General features: G+C 42.3%; 3 protein-coding genes across 10 annotated transcripts; 2 read left to right on the plus strand and 1 right to left on the minus strand.

The window, feature by feature from the left end:
- The first annotated feature begins 107 nt into the window (after nucleotides 1–107).
- On the plus strand, nucleotides 108–2441 carry LOC105688491 (fructose-1,6-bisphosphatase 1). The gene is made up of 4 exons (XM_012404856.3): nucleotides 108–423; nucleotides 1318–1785; nucleotides 1859–2048; nucleotides 2119–2441. The coding sequence occupies exons 1-4, from the start codon at nucleotides 248–250 to the stop codon at nucleotides 2305–2307; spliced, it is 1023 nt and encodes a 340-aa protein (XP_012260279.2). The 5' UTR covers nucleotides 108–247; the 3' UTR covers nucleotides 2308–2441.
- Nucleotides 2428–6127, minus strand: LOC105688490 (nuclear cap-binding protein subunit 1). The gene is made up of 10 exons (XM_012404855.3): nucleotides 5889–6127; nucleotides 4767–5730; nucleotides 4458–4629; nucleotides 4157–4362; nucleotides 3937–4040; nucleotides 3547–3782; nucleotides 3285–3463; nucleotides 2960–3215; nucleotides 2765–2878; nucleotides 2428–2675 (listed from the first exon to the last, which is right to left on the minus strand). The coding sequence occupies exons 1-10, from the start codon at nucleotides 5926–5928 to the stop codon at nucleotides 2562–2564; spliced, it is 2385 nt and encodes a 794-aa protein (XP_012260278.2). The 5' UTR covers nucleotides 5929–6127; the 3' UTR covers nucleotides 2428–2561.
- Nucleotides 6128–6268: 141 nt separating this feature from the next.
- LOC105688434 (serine/threonine-protein kinase 10) lies at nucleotides 6269–18690 on the plus strand. 8 transcript variants are annotated; one of them, XM_048650811.1, is made up of 14 exons: nucleotides 6269–6649; nucleotides 6719–7390; nucleotides 7841–8540; nucleotides 8629–8793; nucleotides 8929–9127; nucleotides 9216–9346; nucleotides 9445–9768; nucleotides 11632–11716; nucleotides 11894–12054; nucleotides 12171–12757; nucleotides 12855–13435; nucleotides 13522–15851; nucleotides 16029–16969; nucleotides 17259–17400. In XM_048650811.1, exons 3-13 carry the CDS (start codon nucleotides 8382–8384, stop codon nucleotides 16434–16436), a joined length of 5130 nt encoding a protein of 1709 aa, XP_048506768.1. In that variant the 5' UTR covers nucleotides 6269–6649; nucleotides 6719–7390; nucleotides 7841–8381; the 3' UTR covers nucleotides 16437–16969; nucleotides 17259–17400. The 8 variants fall into 8 exon arrangements, with proteins under 8 accessions (XP_048506768.1, XP_048506772.1, XP_048506767.1 ...); XM_048650815.1 differs by having other exon boundaries at nucleotides 6719–6802; XM_048650810.1 differs by having other exon boundaries at nucleotides 6269–7390.
- The last annotated feature ends 184 nt before the right edge of the window (nucleotides 18691–18874 follow it).

Consider the following 18874-nt stretch of genomic DNA (forward strand, 5'->3'; position numbering starts at 1 on the left):
GCAGAAGCGACTCGAGCTCAGAATCGAGCTTCGATGATCGAAATAGCAACGACTATCGAAAGGCGGTTGTCGAATATCGTGAGTGCTTGTGATAACGAGACCGCTCTTCTGCTGGCCCGCTGTGGCCCGCGCAGTATGCATACGTACGGCCTCGAGGCTCAAAGCTAACGGTGAACCGGAATCGTTCAATTATTCGACTCCCAATCGAGCTCAGTTTTCTATTCGTTTGAGCTACCTACCAAGCGAAATGGCATCAAGTGGGCCTCCCTTTGATTCCAACTGCATGACCCTGACGAGGTTCGTTCTTGCCGAACAGCGGAAGGTACCATCGGCTACCGGTGATCTCACCCAACTTTTGAACAGCATTCAAACTGCGGTCAAAGCTGTTAGTTCAGCTGTCAGAAAAGCCGGCATCGCTAATATGTAAGCCCTCAAGAACACTGATTCACGAATCATGATATTATTATTATTATCTAACGAGCTGTGCACACAACAATTACTCGACAATCGGTGTTTGGAATAGGCACCGCGTCGTGCGAAATTCATATTCATTTCCAGTCTGTCAATAATATCGAAACAATGTACAATACTTGCTTGCAAAATGACCACATCATTCGATTGTTCTGTTTCTATCGTCACGTAGGTGTGTACATATGTATTATTAAGAGAGAGTTGATAAACTTGCAAGTTTATCTTATTGTAAGTCACGGAGTGTAGACCTGGTGACCTTTATCCGTTGGTGGTCGTTACTTACGCAATGTGGACTTTCAACGTTGACTGAAGTATCTCATGTCGAGTAATTTGTGTTGAAGCATAGATGGAATTAAATTTTTAGTTATCTTTATTATCACTCTACCCATATTTTCACACTACGTCTGTTAATTAGACATGCGCATGTATTTACTTTCGGTTGCTTTGAGGATGCAGGTGTAAACACTGTTCGTTTATACGATGTTGCCATGCAGTGTCATGGTCGTCCCTATCTTCGAAATTCCTACTGAGCGATTAGCTCCATGGCGATTAGATATGACGTCAAGGGTCGTGAAGTTTATCGGTTCATCACTCTCCCCTGCAGTTCCATTTATTACATATGCCATGGAAAATGTATCGCATCGTAAACGACTGAATCGTTTTTCGGTGCAGCATGCTTGCCTGAAATTTAAAATCATCTCCACACGCGCTTTGCGGCAAAGTTAGTTCGTCTACTCGCCACCGAGGGTAGAACGCCCTTAAGTGACGGAGCGGGTTTAAATTCGAGTTTAAAATATGAACATGTACGGAACGGTTCTTTGATGAAATAAAAACCTCCCACAACAGGTATGGCATCGCCGGAAGCACGAACGTCCAGGGTGAAGAGGTGAAGAAATTAGACGTGATGAGCAACGAACTTTTCATAAATATGCTGACGTCATCATTCACCACGTGCCTCCTGGTGAGCGAAGAAAACGAGACGGTAATTGAGGTGGAAATTGGCAAGCAGGGAAAATACATTGTCTGCTTCGATCCGTTGGACGGGTCCTCGAATATTGACTGTTTGATATCGATTGGATCAATATTCGGAATCTACAAGAAACTAGAACCCTCGAATGTTGCCCCAACGGCAAAAGATGCCCTCCAGGCTGGTAAAAATCTGGTTGCAGCAGGATATGCACTTTATGGGTCAGCAACCATGATGGTGTTGTCGATAGGTCACGGTGTCAATGGATTTATGTACGATCCAGCCATCGGTGAATTCATACTCACGGACCAGAATATGAGGATACCAACAAGAGGAAAAATCTACAGGTATTTTCACAGGCCGCTGTTTGTTGCTATTACTGCAAATCAATGTTTATTGTTATTCTCTATCTCGCGGCAGCATAAACGAGGCTCACGAAGGCAAGTGGGAGCCGGCGATTCGAGATTACGTACACTCCAAGAAGTATCCTGCTACCGGGGAACCGTACAATGCCAGATATGTGGGTTCAATGGTGGCGGATGTACATAGGACCTTGAAGTACGGAGGAATATTCATGTACCCTGCTACCACTGCAAGTCCCAAGGGAAAGGTGCGTTTTCCAGATTGTCAAGACATTCGCTGTATAAGGTTTAATCCGGCCCTACCAACTCATTTTTCAGCTTCGTCTGCTCTACGAAGGTATACCTATGGCTTACATCGTAACGCAGGCCGGTGGTGCTGCGACCAACGGTCAAATAGACATACTCGACATCGAGCCATCGACGATTCACCAGAGGAGCCCAATTTTTTTGGGATCAAAAGACGACGTTGCGGACATATTGATCTGCATACGGAATCGGGCGAACTAATGAATTACTCGAATACGTATAATTGTCTCCTTACATAGCAAATGATATGTACATACGTACGATCATCGATTTAATACATCCAAATTTCCGCCAATAGTTTGTCAATGAATAAAGTCGACGTTTCTATAACCATATATTAAGGTCAGGGTAATATACATCGGTGAATCTGCGATCGTAATTGTCCTGTGGGTTTTGATAATAAAATGAAATCAGGATTGGCATACGTGCACGCTCCGTCCAGATCTGTAGAAATTTTACGCACGTAGCGAGACGAACTGGTGAAAAACGTCGAGGATGTGTGGGTCCAGGTCCGGCGTGAACAAGAGGGTTTCCAATGTTGACGAATACTTTTGTACTTGCTCGTGGTGCTGAAAATTAGAAAAAAAAGAAAAACAAATTTCACTCGTTGTTATAATCAACACGGCGCGATATGTTTCGGAGTAGCTTGTTTACTTACAGCTAGAAATACTTGTTGTAACCTTCCTATTGTCCACCGGTACCAGTGGGTATTGTAATCGACGCCATCGGTATCACATCTTACCAAATGTTCGGAAAGGATCATTATGAATCGCTAAGAGAAAACAAGCCATTGTCAAATCGAAACGTTCCAAGTAACCACACATGCACACGCACATAGAACATCTAACTCTACCTGAAATATGATGAGGAATAAATTCTTTTGGTCCGCTTGAGCTGCCTCTAGTTTCTCTTCCATTCGTTCAACGACATCTTCGGACGGTCTTTCACCTGATTTTTCTTTGGTGTTGTCCTCGTCTTCGGAAGAAGAACCAGACCTACTTTCCGCCCTTCGCAACTTTTCTCTCGCATCTGTCAATTCTGTATTCAGTTTGATAACGTGCTTATTTTTTTTACGGATTGTCAGATGGAGTATTTCCCAAATGTATAGCCTGGAATATAATTTTAAATCAATATACTGTCCATATCGATTGAGAAAATTTCTGGAATTATCTGCTTACTTTGTGAATTCGGATGCCATTTCTCGTGAGAATATCCAGTTGGCAATGGCGCTGCACTCGATGATGCCAGTTTTAAGGAACTTGTCTGAGAGGACAACCATCATTTGATAATGGTTTTTCCAAAGTGCGTGCATATTTCGAAGAATGCATATCTGGGCTTCTTCGGACTCTGCCAGAACCTATTGACAAAGCCCGAGATTAAAATGATATTAGATTTTTTGGGTCAAGAAAACATAATAACGACAATAACTTTGGCACAAACCTTAAAGACGTAGTGGAACTTTCCAATGGCGGCAAAACTGTGACTGAAACTCTTTGATCCAAGATTTAGCAATGTTTGGACAAAAACGTCGATCTTGAGTGGATTGAATGTATTTGATTCCTCATTTTCCCCCTCTCCTGGCAGGGTATTCAGAACTGTCAACACTTCTTCTGGCGTACATTTTCGACGGATTGAAACTACGAGCTCGTGGGCAGCTGCGGTTCCCGGAAGACTACCTGAGAAAAAAAAGAAAAAGTTATGATAAAAAAAATGGCTCAACTGCAATCGTAATACGAATAAGACAAACGAAAAGCCAAATTTTTCAATCCTTGTTTCAACTTGAACCCTGGAAATTCTAAGAGGACGTTAACATTATACACAAATGCTTACTTGCTCCTTCAGAAGTGTACTTGTAAATCGGTTCTGGCGGCAAAGGAATCAATTCTGCGTAAGTTTCCGGCATCATGTCTCGTATTCTTTGGTAATAAGATAATCTATAATGTGAAATCGTATCGATGAGAGACTGGCCAGAATGTCGTGGGAAAAATATCGTTCAGTAAAGGCAAGAATTGTGGTAGAGATAATATATGTCTTTAATAGAGTGGCTCACCTCAAAGCTTTTAATAACACCTCCTTTATAAATTTAGGGCGAGGATGTTCCGCATCACGCTGTAGACAAGAGTCCCAGTCTTCCCAAGACCACCGAAACTGAAAGTTGCTCAGATGATATGCAAACCACCAAACAAAACGATCAAATGCAGCTGCAGCCATACTATCAATGCGGCGAAACAATATTTCAGTTGCTTGTGCCAAAACCTTGAAAATATGTCAATGATAAAAAACAATTTGTTACAGCTGACGACAAAGCTTCATCGTTCAGTTTTATAACATATCCACTTGTAATTACATACCTGGGGCATTGTGGACGGCTGCAATTTGCAGAGTTCAATCAAAATCGACCCATAACATATTTCCAAATGCTTCGGAGAGGGAAGCTTAAAGAGTTCTCCAAACATAACTTCAACTATACAATAATCGAGAGGAATTTTTGCTTTGTATGGAAAGTTCAAAAGTTGAGCAGCACTGTGAATTAAAAATATAAATGATACAGTTCTACATTTGTCTCCTAAAACGGTATGATCATTGTATCATTTAAATGCTATAGAATTGAATAGTAGTACAATCGAATTAAACTCTACTACCACTGTTCGAGTACTTACCAATCTTTCCTTTCAAGGTAGTGATTGTCGATGATCTGCCTGAGGTGTTCTTCGATAAGAAATCTCTCGATAGCATGACTGCCAGGTAGCAGAGGTCCTTCTGCTGGGCAATCTGTATAATCAAACATCCTGAAGACGACGGTTGGTATAGGGTAAGAGTAAGACTCGTGATGAGGCGGAGGTAGAAGAGTCGGGAGGTTGTGTTGAAGAGCCACACATAAGACGGAATCAAAACCTAGGTAGGGCCTAGGGATATGTTTCTCTGCCCAATTGTCTTGCCTAAGCTTTCGCACCTGTGCCCAAAGGCAGTCTAGGTATTCCTCTTGAGGATGTGGAGTATCGCTGGACCATACCTTCAAGGCGGGCTGATGTTTTTTATTGCGTTTGTTGAGAAACACTTCAATGGTCACCATTAGGTGATCCAATTCCTGCTCTTTTTTCTCATAGAGTTCTCGTCCAACCCAAGGCAATGTTGAGAGAACTGCAAAGACGTACCAATCTCGTCTGACTTGTGGGACACTGTCCTCGTTGGCAGCATCGAGCATGTTGTCAAAGAGCTGCATTAGCGAACCGCACGATAAGACGTGACAGTTTACCAAATCGGCTAAAAACCTTAGCGAATACCTGGCAGCATCCCATTTGCAACTCTTTAAAGAGTCTTTGAAATTTTTCACCATGTAATCAACAAATTCACCACCAAAGTTGAAGTTCTTGGCATTGAGTAGTCCTACCAGAGTTGTGTAAATAGTACATTTCTCAGGCATTTTGATGGCACAGTCGGTCAATATACGAAGAATTTTAGTACGAAATAAACCGAGGTCAGCCTCCAGCACAGAAGCCAACCCTTCTAAATTGCTCTCCAAGGATGATGTCGACTTTTCACCCACTCGTAGAATAAGCGACTCGAGTCTGTCCTCGATTTCTTGATTCTCTGACACACGCCTTCTCTTCTTGTAGACGCGCTCTGTAAAGGTAATCCAAAGTTTATACAGGTAATGCGTATGGCCGTAAGGAAAGATTTTTTAAATCAAAAAAATCGAAGCAATAAATAAAAGTTACATCAGTAATCAAGAGTAAGAAATGGGGTGATTGGGAAAGACCGTAATACGGCTATAACCCTACCGTATCCATCATCGTCATCATGTGCCCTCCTACGACTCATATTTGAGACAGATAATCCAACGACGGCGTACTTATGAATATCGAAAGTACAAATATTATCAAGGAACGATGATTCCACCAGAACTGATTACTTTACACCAATAACTCCAGCAAGTAAAAACAATGTTTTTGCCATAAGATTGGGGCTACTGAGCGTCCGGTCTCATCAGTGGTATGTGGCGTCGCCAGGTTCGCTAGTTTTGAGCCGCATCTAGAAGGGTCTCAAGCACTGTGGCCTACCGGTCAATGTGCTTGGTAGATTCGCCTCGGGGTGGAAGCACGAAGCTGAATATTGAGTAGTGACCTCAGCATGGGCATAGGACTCAGCTTATCCATCGGTTAATGTAGAATCTATGCTATCTACACCTGTGGCGATGTTAATCATCGTTGTTATCGCTCAATAAAAGGTATTCGTGGATTTTTAACAGGATCTCGAATAGCTAGGGCTTCACGCTAGCGAAGGTGTAATTTAATTTAGCTTTAAGGCTGCAGTCTCCGTCGCGCGTGCGGGTGATGGATGGGGCAGCCGGAGAAATCAGCATTAATCAGAGGATTCATCGCTACCTCTTTGATCGAACCCTGCTTGTGAATTTGTAACTATTTCGAAAGAGTGCTGCAGGTATGTACATTCACGAGCCGGCACCACCAAGCTTCTCTACTGCAAAACCCGACACAGAGCCCGAGGAGCTTCTCAGATCAGTGCGTCGACCTAGCTATACCAGGTTCGAAATGCCCGTTTAAAATTGAGTTAACGGGTCGGTGGTGTGAAATTGTTCCCGATTTTCTCGTAGTCGCAGCGTAGCAGTCGTTATCGAAAGTGTGCTCGTGGTCGTCGGCAAATTCAGTCGTCATTCGTCGGTCGTCTGCAGTATCCAGTAAGTCGAAAATACTGCACTTCACTGATCGGGCTGCGGTCAGGTGCTACTACGTTTCGGGTCAGGATCGGTGCCTATTTTGAGACTCTTTAGATATCAGCTCGCCTTGCTTGGAATGCCGACAGGTGTGAGGCAGCTGCTGATAACCGATAGGCAAACAACGCAGACTCTTACGTAGCTCTTTACTTCTGTTTGACTTCGCATTTTGCCGATTTCATGGATCTGCAGCTGGGTGGATCTGATCAGCCTTGGTTTACGTCACTTCCAGGCGTGGTGTGCCCCCAGCCTATCAGTGCCCCAGCCCCTGTCCATGTCCATTAAGAGTGTGTGCGCGGTATGAAAATGGCCGTGTTCGACCAGATTTATCAAATTCTGTCACTTATTTCTAAATAACTTCGCGGTGTGGTGCCTCATTACGTGTACTTCCCATTATACATTAACAATTGCACCCCCAGAAATTTTTAAACATTTTTCTACTGTAGTGTCCGCCCTCTTTTTATGGAACATAGTAACATAGTGGTGTCGTGTTTTTACGAGCTTCTATACTCAGGAGGAAAAAACATGACTTTGGATAGATCCGTTGATTAGGTGAGTGAGTGAGTGAAAGAAAGAGCAAATGAGCTTGATCGTGATTAATCGTAATCGTCCTTGCGATAGTGGCCGTAGAAAAGGAAAAATATTCTTATTTTGGCAGTGTGTATAAGTTTGCATGAACGTATGTACTAACATACCTTGTTTCGATCAATTTTATTCTACGCGAATTTTACCTAGTATTACCGAACCATCTCATCAAAAATTATTAGACTTGTATCCATACTATCTCTGTTCCTGTTGCATCATTGTTATCACATAATGAGCTATCAGTAACGACGTTTTACCTCTTGTTTATTGAATATCTATTTCCAATCTTATACATCATCAGGATCATTAAACCCAGTCGACTTTATTACATTAATGGTTGCCACTAGCAGGGGCTCATCAGATTATCATGTGTCATAAATAAGTACACCGCACCTATTTATTATGTTCGTGTTCCAGTATTTGGCGGGAAAATTGTCGGTCAATACTGTTATCACAGTCAGATATTAGGAAGAGATGAAGGGGTGCGCAGCCCAAATCGTACGTGCCCTGCAAAATTGGCGACAACCGTGGGTGTCAACTCGTTGAGAAAACTTTAGGAACCTATGCGGCCAAGATGCGGGAGAGATTTGTATCAACTTCACCCCGACCCTCGGCGGGGATCTGATCTAACTCAATTTGCCAACCATTCAAAAGCTGAGCCAGGAATGCAGTCAAAAATAATTTAACACATAAGAATAACGTAGTAATTGGCTTTGCAACGAGTACACAAGCATTGCGTGGTGCTTAGCTTTAGTCACGAGTCATAGTTCTACGGACAAAAATAGTTATATACTTCCATGGTGTTCTGGTATATATTTGTGATTGCAGTGTCGTCAAAAAATAGCTTTTGTAATGCACTTCATACAAAGTTGAAACTTCTTAAGTTCTAGTTGAACATTGGTATGTTCAATAACTTATTGAATAGATTTCATTGTGGATTGTAAATATACATTCCAAAATGTCGTTTCTATCAAATTTAAAAAAAGCGTTCCACTTCGGTGGCAACGATGCCAAAAAAAAAAAGATATTCAACAACATAAAAATGGATTGCGACCCAGAAGAATTCTGGGAGATGATTGGGGAGCTTGGAGATGGAGCTTTTGGTAAAGTCTATAAGGTAACTATATATTATTGTCAAATACTTTAATCACGGTAATCGATTCAAGTTCTAGCCTAACCGTCTTTCTGTGTCACCTTCTGTATAGGCACAAAGTAAACAAACCCAACAATTAGCTGCGGCTAAAATGTGCGCATTGGAAGGAGAGGATGACCTTTCCGATTTCATGATAGAAATTGATATTCTTTCCGAGTGTAAGCATCCCAATGTCGTTGAGCTGCACGAGGCTTATTTCATGGAGGGAAAATTGTGGGTGCGTACAACAACGAACTTCTACCAAAAAATTTCAGGCTCTGTTCAAATTGAATTGATAAGCTGTACATATTATTGAAATATAATGGGACATGTAGCCCTTGTAGTAATTACGTTAATTTTGGATATTTTGCAGATGCTAATAGAATACTGCGATGGTGGAGCTTTGGATTCTATAATGGTAGAACTGGAAAAAGCTTTAACTGAAGCGCAGATAGCTTACATTTGCCAACACATGACTCAAGGATTAGCCTTCCTTCATAAATCCAAAGTTATTCACAGAGATCTTAAGGCTGGGAATGTTCTCCTTACTATGGCAGGTGGTGTGAAGTTAGGTGAGCCTTATATTCTATAATTTATAATGAGCCTGATAAATAAGATTTACATTGAATGCCACATTGCTCTTGATATTTTTATCCATAGCCGATTTTGGGGTATCTGCAAAAAATAAACACACCCTTCAGAAGCATGATACCTTCATTGGAACTCCTTATTGGATGGCACCCGAAGTTGTCTTGTGCGAAACGTTCCGGGACAATCCTTACGACTTTAAGGTATTTTCAACCGCTGTCAATATCACGTGAACTACTTGATATTGTAACACACGTCTATTAAATAGCTTTAAAATTGTCTGTTTCCTTGCTCTCGTCAGGTTGACATATGGTCGCTTGGTATAACTTTGATCGAATTTGCTCAAATGGAGCCACCGAACCACGAGATGTCGCCAATGCGAGTTCTTTTGAAAATCCAGAAAAGTGACCCTCCTAGGCTCGATCAACCTGGAAAATGGAGCAGGGATTTCAATGACTTTGTTGCCAAAGCATTGATAAAAGACCCTGCGACCAGACCAACCGCAGATGAATTGCTGAAGCATCCATTTATTAATCGTAACCTCGATGCGAAACCTGTGCGTGACTTATTACTCGAATATAAGGCTGATGTTGTCGAAGAGGAGCTCCTCGATGAAGACGCTGAGGTAGGACTTAAATTCAAATTATTTCAATGTGGAGCTGTTCTACATTTGTTTCTACTGTCACAATAACATGGATGCATTCACGATTACACTCGCCCCATACAGTCGAATTTCATTTTCATCATTGTCAGCTGAGATATCCTTCGAATGGTAATTTTGCTAAGAGACTTCAATAAGGGACAATGAATAATGAATACAATGAGGATTGAAACTGTGCATGCCTTGCAAAGAACGGGCACGATACAGCAGTTTCCATCGGTATAACATCTCAATGTTTAGATTTATGTCAAACAACGCACGATTGGCGCACCTAGTATGTAGTTTGACTTGATGGGTTTAACTGTCCATTTCTAGCCGCGTTTGGGGGCCGGTGTTTGAAATAATTAGCGTTATTCGTTCCTGTAACGGATTTGTTGACAACTGAACTCTGCTTGCTATTTCATGTTTACATTGACTGATAATGAAAATCTTGCAACAACTTATCTTACAAGCGACGAATGAATAATATACACCCACCTGTGATTCCATGCTTGCATTATGGTAGAAGGCTAGGAAGGCAAAAAAACACAGGGAACAGTATCAACGGATCGGTAAGCTGCTAAATAGTGTAACATTTTCCAGAATTTGTTGCATCTAAATGAAACAATCAATGTTCGCTTGGTTGATCGCTGTATTATATTCAACTCAAAGAGGTTACGCTATATTTCAAGTGAACTCGATATTATTCGCATATCGTGCGTATGCGTACGTCTTATCAGTGAGATTGTGTGCGTACTATAATATATTTTCATAATTCCTTCTCTTCTGTATCTCATTTCGATTTTTTGGGGTAGTTATCGATGTGGTAATTTGAATTTGTGCAGCTTATGATTGAATACCAGTCAATTGATGTTAAATCTTTCGTTGTACCAATAGAAATCTTTTGCGCTTTCCCTAACTGTTCAAATGAATTCCATGATATTGCAGAAATCTGTAGTCAGAGCAACCGCTCATATTTTCGGAATATTGTGCACGACGATAGAATAACTTTGGCATGCATATCAAATGTGCATGCCTCAAACAGTTGTGCAGAGCCGCACTGTACGCAGAATAGGCTATCCGCGTTATGTTCGTACCTATGCATAGGTGAATCAGGTACATCAAAGATACGGATGTAACCATGTGCAACATGCAGCAAATATTATCCACTTGATAAACTTTCTCATGTAATTAATGGCTAAATACCGCAGATACTTTCTTAGTTGTATACATATAACTTAAAAATTTGGCTGTGCATGCGGCTGGCCCGGGCCCTGCCACCCCTGTTCCGCCTGCTCTTGCGATCGTCAGGTTAGTAGATATTCATTGTCTCGATAGGTGTGTAGCATCAGTTGTTGCCAATTCTTGACAGAGCCTTTTGAAAAAACAATAAAACGAAACGAAGAATTGCTCGCTCCTTGCCTGTAAAATTATTTTATACAGTTGTATGTAGTGACATGCTATAATTGACATTGGTATTATTTTTTTGGTAGAAGAATGTCTAGACATTTTAATACCAATACGAATTAATTGCGATTTAATGTTTGTCGTACAGTTGACAATCTCCATGGATTGAGCCACTGTTAATGTTGATCTCTGGAATCTGAACATCTGCGGCTAGGTTCACGCTCTTACTGTTTACCTCATATCACCCGAGCATCTGTTCCTTACAATAATTCGTGATTGTTACATTGTAGAAATTAATGGTTGAAATATTGCTATACATATCAGCAGTAGACCAATCTGAAATACCTATCTACGCAATCATGCCTTGTTGAATAAAACTTCAGTTTAATTGATATTGTTCACCGATGCTCCCACATGCTAAGGCTAACTGGTTCATTCCAGGAACAGCGCACGTCGCAACTTCCACTGGAGCTGGACCAACTTGGAGATGACTCTGCCTCCCTGCGCAGCGACAACGACGTTAAACGTACGAGATTTTTAATGTTCTATCCTTCTATCGATCCTTGTCTATATACCTAAATTTACCCCTGCTATTCAAAAAGAAACTGATTTCCCGTTGGGTCAGGTCATACAGCTTCTCTGCAAGTTTGATTACTTCACGTCTACATCACTGATTAGGATATTTGGTTTTAACTTATTACAGTGACAGAGAAGGAGAGCGTCGCTGCACCGTCTATAACCCATCAAGGGGAAGAGAATCACAAGAGAGAAGGCGAACGAGAGAGTGAGAAGGAAGAGAGGAACAAGAAGTTGCGAAAGACTGATTCTAAGGAGAACATTCCTTTATCCACTGAGAAAAAATTGGTAAGATGCGCACGGCTTTGCCTATATCTTGTATCGTGACTGTTTTGGCTATGGATGTCTACGTAGAATCGCGTATAGTAATAGATAGTCTTGAAAAGATATTCTTTATATTTTAGGCACCCAAACCACCTGTGTGGCACGAATCGAGCGAACGTCGATCATCCAGAGATAAGGGTCCAGCGCCCCTACCACCGGGTGTTTTGATGCGACAGGATAGCAGCAAGATTGACGAAAAAGAACACATTCCAAAGGCAGCAGGTGACGAAAAGAACACTACCACCCCTGCCGCTCCTGTCGCTGCCGCAACGTCTTCGTTGGGCAAAGAAAAGCCAACGATTGATAAAAAATCAATGAGGAGACAGGGTTCTCAAATTGACAACGAGAAACCAGGTCAGGGACCAAACGTTGCGGAGGAATGCAGAAACGACGTCGAGGGAAATAACGGTGAAGAGAGTATCGATAGACTCAAGTTAGTGCCGAGTGTGAAGTCTGTTGAAGAAAGGAGAAAGCCACCTCTGGATAAACCGAGAGATGCAAACACCAGAAGGAGGTCTATAGAAGAAAAAAGGAAACATGCGACGGATAGAGGGCAAATTAGTAATGATGATAAACGGAAATCGGCACCCGTAAAACCATCCTATAACGCCGATGGAGCAACCGAATCCGCCTACGTCAAACAAACGTCATTGGACGAACGCACAAGGTGAACCATTGATTCCATACAGTTTAGTTCGTGGCAACTTGGCCAGGATAATAATTTCAATACTCCGCTTTGATTAATTTACATCGACTTTTAACAGGGATACAGGAAAGCCGTATTTGACCGATCACCGACCGGAATTCCCATTCGTCGGGGATGAAAATTTCCAAAGTTTGGAGGAGAAACGTAAATCTGTTGAAGACAAGCTCAATGCTGTGCTTGAAAAACGGATTTCCATGGATTCCAGCAAACGTTACACGGATCACGCTTCTAGCGAAACCTTGAAACGTACTGCTGGCACCAGTGACGTCTCGCAACTCTCAGAGAAGGATACGGCAAAGTCCAGTTCTGTGGAGGATATAAAGTCAAAGGTCGTGGCTCAAAATGCGCTGCTGAAAAGTTGGAGCAACGATTCGTCGCGGAATGAATCCTTGGACAAGACTAATGTATCCAGATCCCAGTCGGATGAAATCCACAGGACAAGCAGTCCTGACGGGAAATGGGAGAGCAGCGACGCTGGCGGAGATGAGGACGTTTCCACAGACGGTGTTGACAGAGCGCATCGTTATCACAGGAGGGGGTCATCTTCCGGGACCAGTGTCTCTGTTGTGACGTCAACGCCCGTCAGGAGTCGCAGCACGTCGAGGAGTGGCAGCGGAGATAATATTGTGGTTGTCACCGGTATAAATTTTTATTTATTCATGGCATTTTATTTTTGACCCAATTTTTACTTAGACACTGATAACTTTTTTCTGATTTTCAAACAGCTAAATCGCAATTATCGGAACATCATGACGATGGCAGAATGAAGAAGTCTATGGTACGAATAACTTCGGAAACACCAGATCCATCGAATAGTTTGGCAAGCAATGTGAGCCAAGTCACAGTGGTAACAACCCATCCACCGGTACTGATAGATGCGACGTCCACTCCTCCGCCACGTCGTCCATCCCCAACATCTGAAGTGGTGATAGTTGCCAATGAAACAAACAAGACCCAGGTCAACGAAAGTTCGACGGACGACGACGGTTTCACCAGTTTGGACAGTCTCGAGTACACACCGCAGGAGCAACCGATCGTAATATCCACAGCTGACACCCCAAAGTGCATCGGCAAGAAGCTAGACGAGTCGGAGGTTGTGATAGTAAGTCCCATCGTCGTCGATCAACTGATGGACACCAGCCATGTGTCGGTCGTTACCGTTGGCGATGACAGAGAGAGGGTCAAGGACTCGTCTGTCGTCGGACGTAACGTAGGTGATAGTGGTACGGATCTCTCTCTCTCCATGGTAGAGGGTAAAAGGAGAAGAAGGCGGTCCAGTTCGAAGAGCGACAGCGGTGACGAAGTTGCGTCGCCTCGAATGTCTGTGATGATTGCTGGGACGACGATAGGTTCAACGGATGTCGACTCCGTCGCACTGGTTAACCCAGCGAAACCTGTAACAAGTAATGGTCTTTTGTCGACACGAGGTAACGGTACTCCCGGTGCCGTGCCCGCAGCACCTTGGTCAACGACGAAGCATTCGGCCGGTGATTCGAGGGAGGAATTTGAAGGCAAGGGATCCCGAAATAAACGCATTTCACCCGACAGTAGCTGCAGCAACGAGGGCGGGTCACACCGGTCGCAGAGCGACGAGGGATCCACGAGGTGCCACACGCCCAGCAAAAGCGTCGATAGATCGGACGCAGAGTCAATATCGACGACGATAAGTCAGGACAGTCGTGGATCGAGTAGAGACAATCATTTGGGACGAGATTCCCGTCAGTCTTCGGAAATCGACGACGAAGTTGTACTTAGAAGAAAACCGCCCGAGTATACGACGCGGGATGTGCCCCAGCGACAACACAGAACGAAGGAGGATATACAGATTATGAATCTTAAAAAGAAGACGCGGAAACGTACGAGAAAATTCGAAATCGACGGTGTGGTCGTCACTACCACGACCTCAAAAGTCATATACGGGGACGACGAGAACGGAAAGTTTTACGACGATCAGATATTCCGCAAACAAGAACTTCGGGAGCTCAAGATGTTGCAGAAAATGGAACAGAAACAATTTCAGGATCTGTCGCAAAAGTCGCAGTTCACAAAGGACCAACAGGAAAAGCGTTTCGAGCAGGAGAGACTCATGTTGGAGCGCGGGGCAGAGGGTGACCTCGACACTCTGGCCAGGCAGCAACGCCAACAGATTGAGCGTGCCGAGACGCAGCAAGAAGCCGATCTGAGACTTGCCTCTAAAAAAATACGTGGCGAACAAGAAAGGGAGCTGAAACAATTTCGCGAAGGATTGAAACAGGAGCTTCGACTGCTCAAACAAGAAGTCGACCTGATGCCCAAAGAAAGGCGAAAGAATGCTTTCAAAACGAGAAAAGATAAATTGGAGGCAGAGCACGAGGCCAGGGAGAAGGTATTTCTGGAAAAGTTGAACGAGAGCCACGAAATCTCACTACGAAGGCTGTCCGACAGTCATCGAGAGAGGATCGCTCTCATGGAGAGGCAGTTCTTGCAACAGAAACAGCAACTTATGAGAGCAAGAGAGGCGGCAATATGGGAACTAGAGGAGAGGCAGATTAAAGAACGTCAGCAACTCCTGAAGCGCCAGCTGAAGGACATATTCTTTTTGCAAAGGCACCAGATGCTCATAAGACACGAAAAGGAGTTGGAACAAATGAAACGAATGAACCAGCGCAAGGAGGAGGAGCTAGTCAAACGTCAGACGGTTGAACGTAGAAATCTTCCGAAAAGGATACGCACGGAAATGAAAGCCAGGGAGATGATGTTCCGTGAATCGATGCGGATATCGATGACTGCCGCTCTCATACCAGACCCGGATGCTGAGCGTGATAAACTTAAGAAATTCCAGGAGAATGAGAAAAAACGGTACAGAGCTGAACAGCAGAGGTTCGAGTTGAAACATGCGAGACAACTCGAAGAGCTGCGGGCTCAAAGTGACGCCACTATCAAGGAGTTGGAACAGCTTCAAAATGAGAAACGAAAAATGCTTATGGAGCATGAAACTATGAAGCTCAAGGAACAAGAGGAGGCTTACACAAAAGAACTCAGGGAGTGGAAGGCACAACTCAAGCCACGGAAGCAGGTCGGTAGCAAATTTTTTTCTGTCATTCACTTTATATTTATGGTGCGCAGATTTATGAAAACGGTTCTCATCTCATCCCCATATGCAATGGTTGCCCTGATCTTCAGCAACATTATTCTAATCGAAACGGGTACGTGGTGCCGAAATAACCAAGAAAACGTAACGAAATTGTTGTAGAAATTAGAGGCTGAGCTAGCAGTGGAGAAGAAATTACTGGCATCCCGATATTGGGGTTCATTGCCGCACCATCTGAGCCATCTCTCATTAATCTCCTTAGACACTACTGGTAACACCACTCCCACAAACATCGAGGTGAACCAAATTATGGCGAGCACAGGCACCTGGCGCAGGTCGCCGCTGTTACCAAAATCCCCTTCATTGTCAAACTCTTCCAGCACCGGAACTCTCGCTGCATCCTCATCCTCTTCCTCGCTGTTCAGCCTGCCTCGTGTAGCCCTCAAGTTTGTTGGTTCTGAAGCCGGAAGCATTGATGCTGGCACAAGTTTTTCTATTTCACCACCAGTCTCACCACCGCCATCTCCGTACTCATCTCCAGCCCAATCACCTTTTCCTCGCAAACAGTAATTTTTAATGATTGTCCAGTAGTCTCCTCCTCTTGTTATTGTAAGTCTAATCGACACACGCTTCATTCAAACTAAGCTCAGAGTTCGTTGTAGGCAATACATCAAAGATGTTTAGCTAATCCTTGTTTTCTTGGACTCATCTACAGCCATCGTACAATCAAGTTGAACTTTGTTTCTCTCTACATCTCCTGTTCTAAATTCTGGCTATGTACGTACAAGCATTTTTCATCTCGAAAGTCACCACCTCAGTTACTCTGCCCTGCCTCGTATTGTAACTCGTCAATGTTGATCCGACGTCAAATTTCTATTTATGCGTATAATTTGTGTAGATTGTCGTTTTGCGTTCTCATTTATGTCCACGTCCTAGGTTTGGGTACTTGTATCTAGGTTTAATATTACTTTGTTTGTGAAATCGTTCTTTGTGCATATTTATCCTGTAATACCCCTTTGAACGTCACTATTCAATGGGAATAAGTAAAACGATGCGAAAAATCACCAAGATCAATTCGGATAGCGCTCAAATCTCTATCAAAGGTCAGTCGAAACTCTTTTCTTTCAGTTAGAATTTGGATATATTACAAATTGTTTCAGGTATCCACAAGTGAAATTCATCTTAATTAGTCCAGAATTTTTTCAATCCTTGATTTACTGGTGTATAAACACGTGATATCACGTACTAACATACTCATCATTTTGCAATCCTACCTACTTATTTACAATAAAAAATTCTGGTAATCAGAAATGATCCAGATTTTCAGTTTGAAGTTGTTCACAAACTGTTGAAACATCTATGTATCAACCATTAATTTTGGTGATTTTGCAGAGATTGGAAGAACAATTTGCACAACAGTTGGAGGTCCAGGAGGCAATTTATGGACCATCGGCGGTGCCTCTCTGCTTACCACCGGACTTACCCGATCTTCCAGATCTTCCCGATCTAATGCACCACACAGCAGTGACCGGTGCAGGTGGTTCCACTCGCAGTTCGCTTTCATCGGTCAGCGAAGGATAGTTGTATTCCGCCAATAATTGTTGATACGCCAAATAAGTTTATGTTAGTGGTGTGAAACATGTGAAAATAAGATTGTGGTGCGTGACTGCAAAGTAAATGGCCGAAGATTCGATCAATAATGAAAAGGAATATGTATCGTGTATCACTATGGATATTTACCACTGTGATGCAAATTAACAAATGGATGTCGCATGAACCATAAACGAAACAAATGAGTTGCGGTACAGAGTCTCAGAGGATATACATGTAGCTCGATCCGTCTACATTTCCATTCTACTAGGTTAACACACTTCCAGTTATTTCTCCTGTTGTTGTTGTTATTACTACCACCAGCATCATAATCGTCTTCATCCTCATTGTTGTTATTATTGTAGTTATTATTATCAATATTATTATAATAATTAATCCTTTCAATGCTAATACTACTACTACTACCACTACTGCTACTACTACTATCACACTTTTTCTTCTACTATACTATTACTACTACTATTACTACCACTACTCATTGCTATTATTATTATTATGATCATCTTCATCGTCATCCTCATCAGAATTGTTATTATTATCATCATAATTATTATTATTATTACCAGTATGGGATCTGAGCATATTGTGAGGAACAACGGTGTGAAATACCCCAATGTATTTCCAGTCCAGCGGATGCTGGCCACAAATTGTGTATAAATAATACATACATACCTATACATATATGCCTATGTAGGTATCGATAGAATTGCGTAGACTCAACCCTTACAGAGAATTGTATTTTATTATAATGTTACTATTTGTGCGATTTTTGGCCTAATTATCATCAACAAATGTACAGCCAATGTCCATGTAATGGCATGCGGGCCGTTCACTTCGATCGTGTGTTCAGTATTTATGAAAGAGAATGATATAATCCGTATATACTTATACCGAATGGCTTCCCTTAGACGATATGTATAATTTATAGAATACGTATAATATACATAAAACATAAATCTTTAGAATTTATCATGTTAATTGATTCAGCTTCGCACTCTTAATACAACGATTAATTTTCAATCAGCATGTAAGAATAATTGATGATTATTATTAGTCCTAATCTCAACCTAGACTATATACTTATATTATACCTATAATTGCTCAGAACTGGACATGTCTAGCTCAATTAGTATTGCGAGAAATTTGTGTTATTACTGTTGGTTTATGATGTAGTATTATACATACATACATATACGATACGTGTATGACGCTATTTCGGCTTTTCAATAACTACACACATAAGTATAGTATAGGTATATACTTATACATAAATGACGACTTCGTCTCTATTATCGTTTCCGGAATTCGTACCTTCCATACCACGTTGATTGAATCATAGTTAGGAATACCAAAAATAACCAGCCTTGTGAGAATGCATAACTTTTCGCGAAATATCG

Source organism: Athalia rosae, chromosome 2, assembly GCF_917208135.1.
Source record: "Athalia rosae chromosome 2, iyAthRosa1.1, whole genome shotgun sequence".
In the NCBI taxonomy this organism is placed as follows: domain Eukaryota; kingdom Metazoa; phylum Arthropoda; class Insecta; order Hymenoptera; family Athaliidae; genus Athalia; species Athalia rosae.

What these genes read in the sequence shown, in the direction of transcription:
- LOC105688491 (XM_012404856.3), top strand. Translation starts at nt 248, where the DNA reads ATGGCATCAAGTGGGCCTCCCTTTGATTCCAACTGCATGACCCTGACG. An exon ending in AAAGCCGGCATCGCTAATAT is followed by an intron (nt 424 to 1,317) that starts GTAAGCCCTCAA and finishes CTCCCACAACAG; the next exon opens with GTATGGCATCGCCGGAAGCA. An exon ending in ACAAGAGGAAAAATCTACAG is followed by an intron (nt 1,786 to 1,858) that starts GTATTTTCACAG and finishes ATCTCGCGGCAG; the next exon opens with CATAAACGAGGCTCACGAAG.
- LOC105688490 (XM_012404855.3), bottom strand. Translation starts at nt 5,928, where the DNA reads ATGAGTCGTAGGAGGGCACATGATGACGATGATGGATACG. An exon ending in GTGTTATTAAAAGCTTTGAG is followed by an intron (nt 4,041 to 4,156) that starts GTGAGCCACTCT and finishes TTCACATTATAG; the next exon opens with ATTATCTTATTACCAAAGAA. An exon ending in GTACACTTCTGAAGGAGCAA is followed by an intron (nt 3,783 to 3,936) that starts GTAAGCATTTGT and finishes TTTTTTTCTCAG; the next exon opens with GTAGTCTTCCGGGAACCGCA.
- LOC105688434 (XM_048650810.1), top strand. Translation starts at nt 8,382, where the DNA reads ATGTCGTTTCTATCAAATTTAAAAAAAGCGTTCCACTTCGGTGGCAAC. An exon ending in TATCCACTGAGAAAAAATTG is followed by an intron (nt 12,055 to 12,170) that starts GTAAGATGCGCA and finishes TTTATATTTTAG; the next exon opens with GCACCCAAACCACCTGTGTG. An exon ending in TCATTGGACGAACGCACAAG is followed by an intron (nt 12,758 to 12,854) that starts GTGAACCATTGA and finishes GACTTTTAACAG; the next exon opens with GGATACAGGAAAGCCGTATT.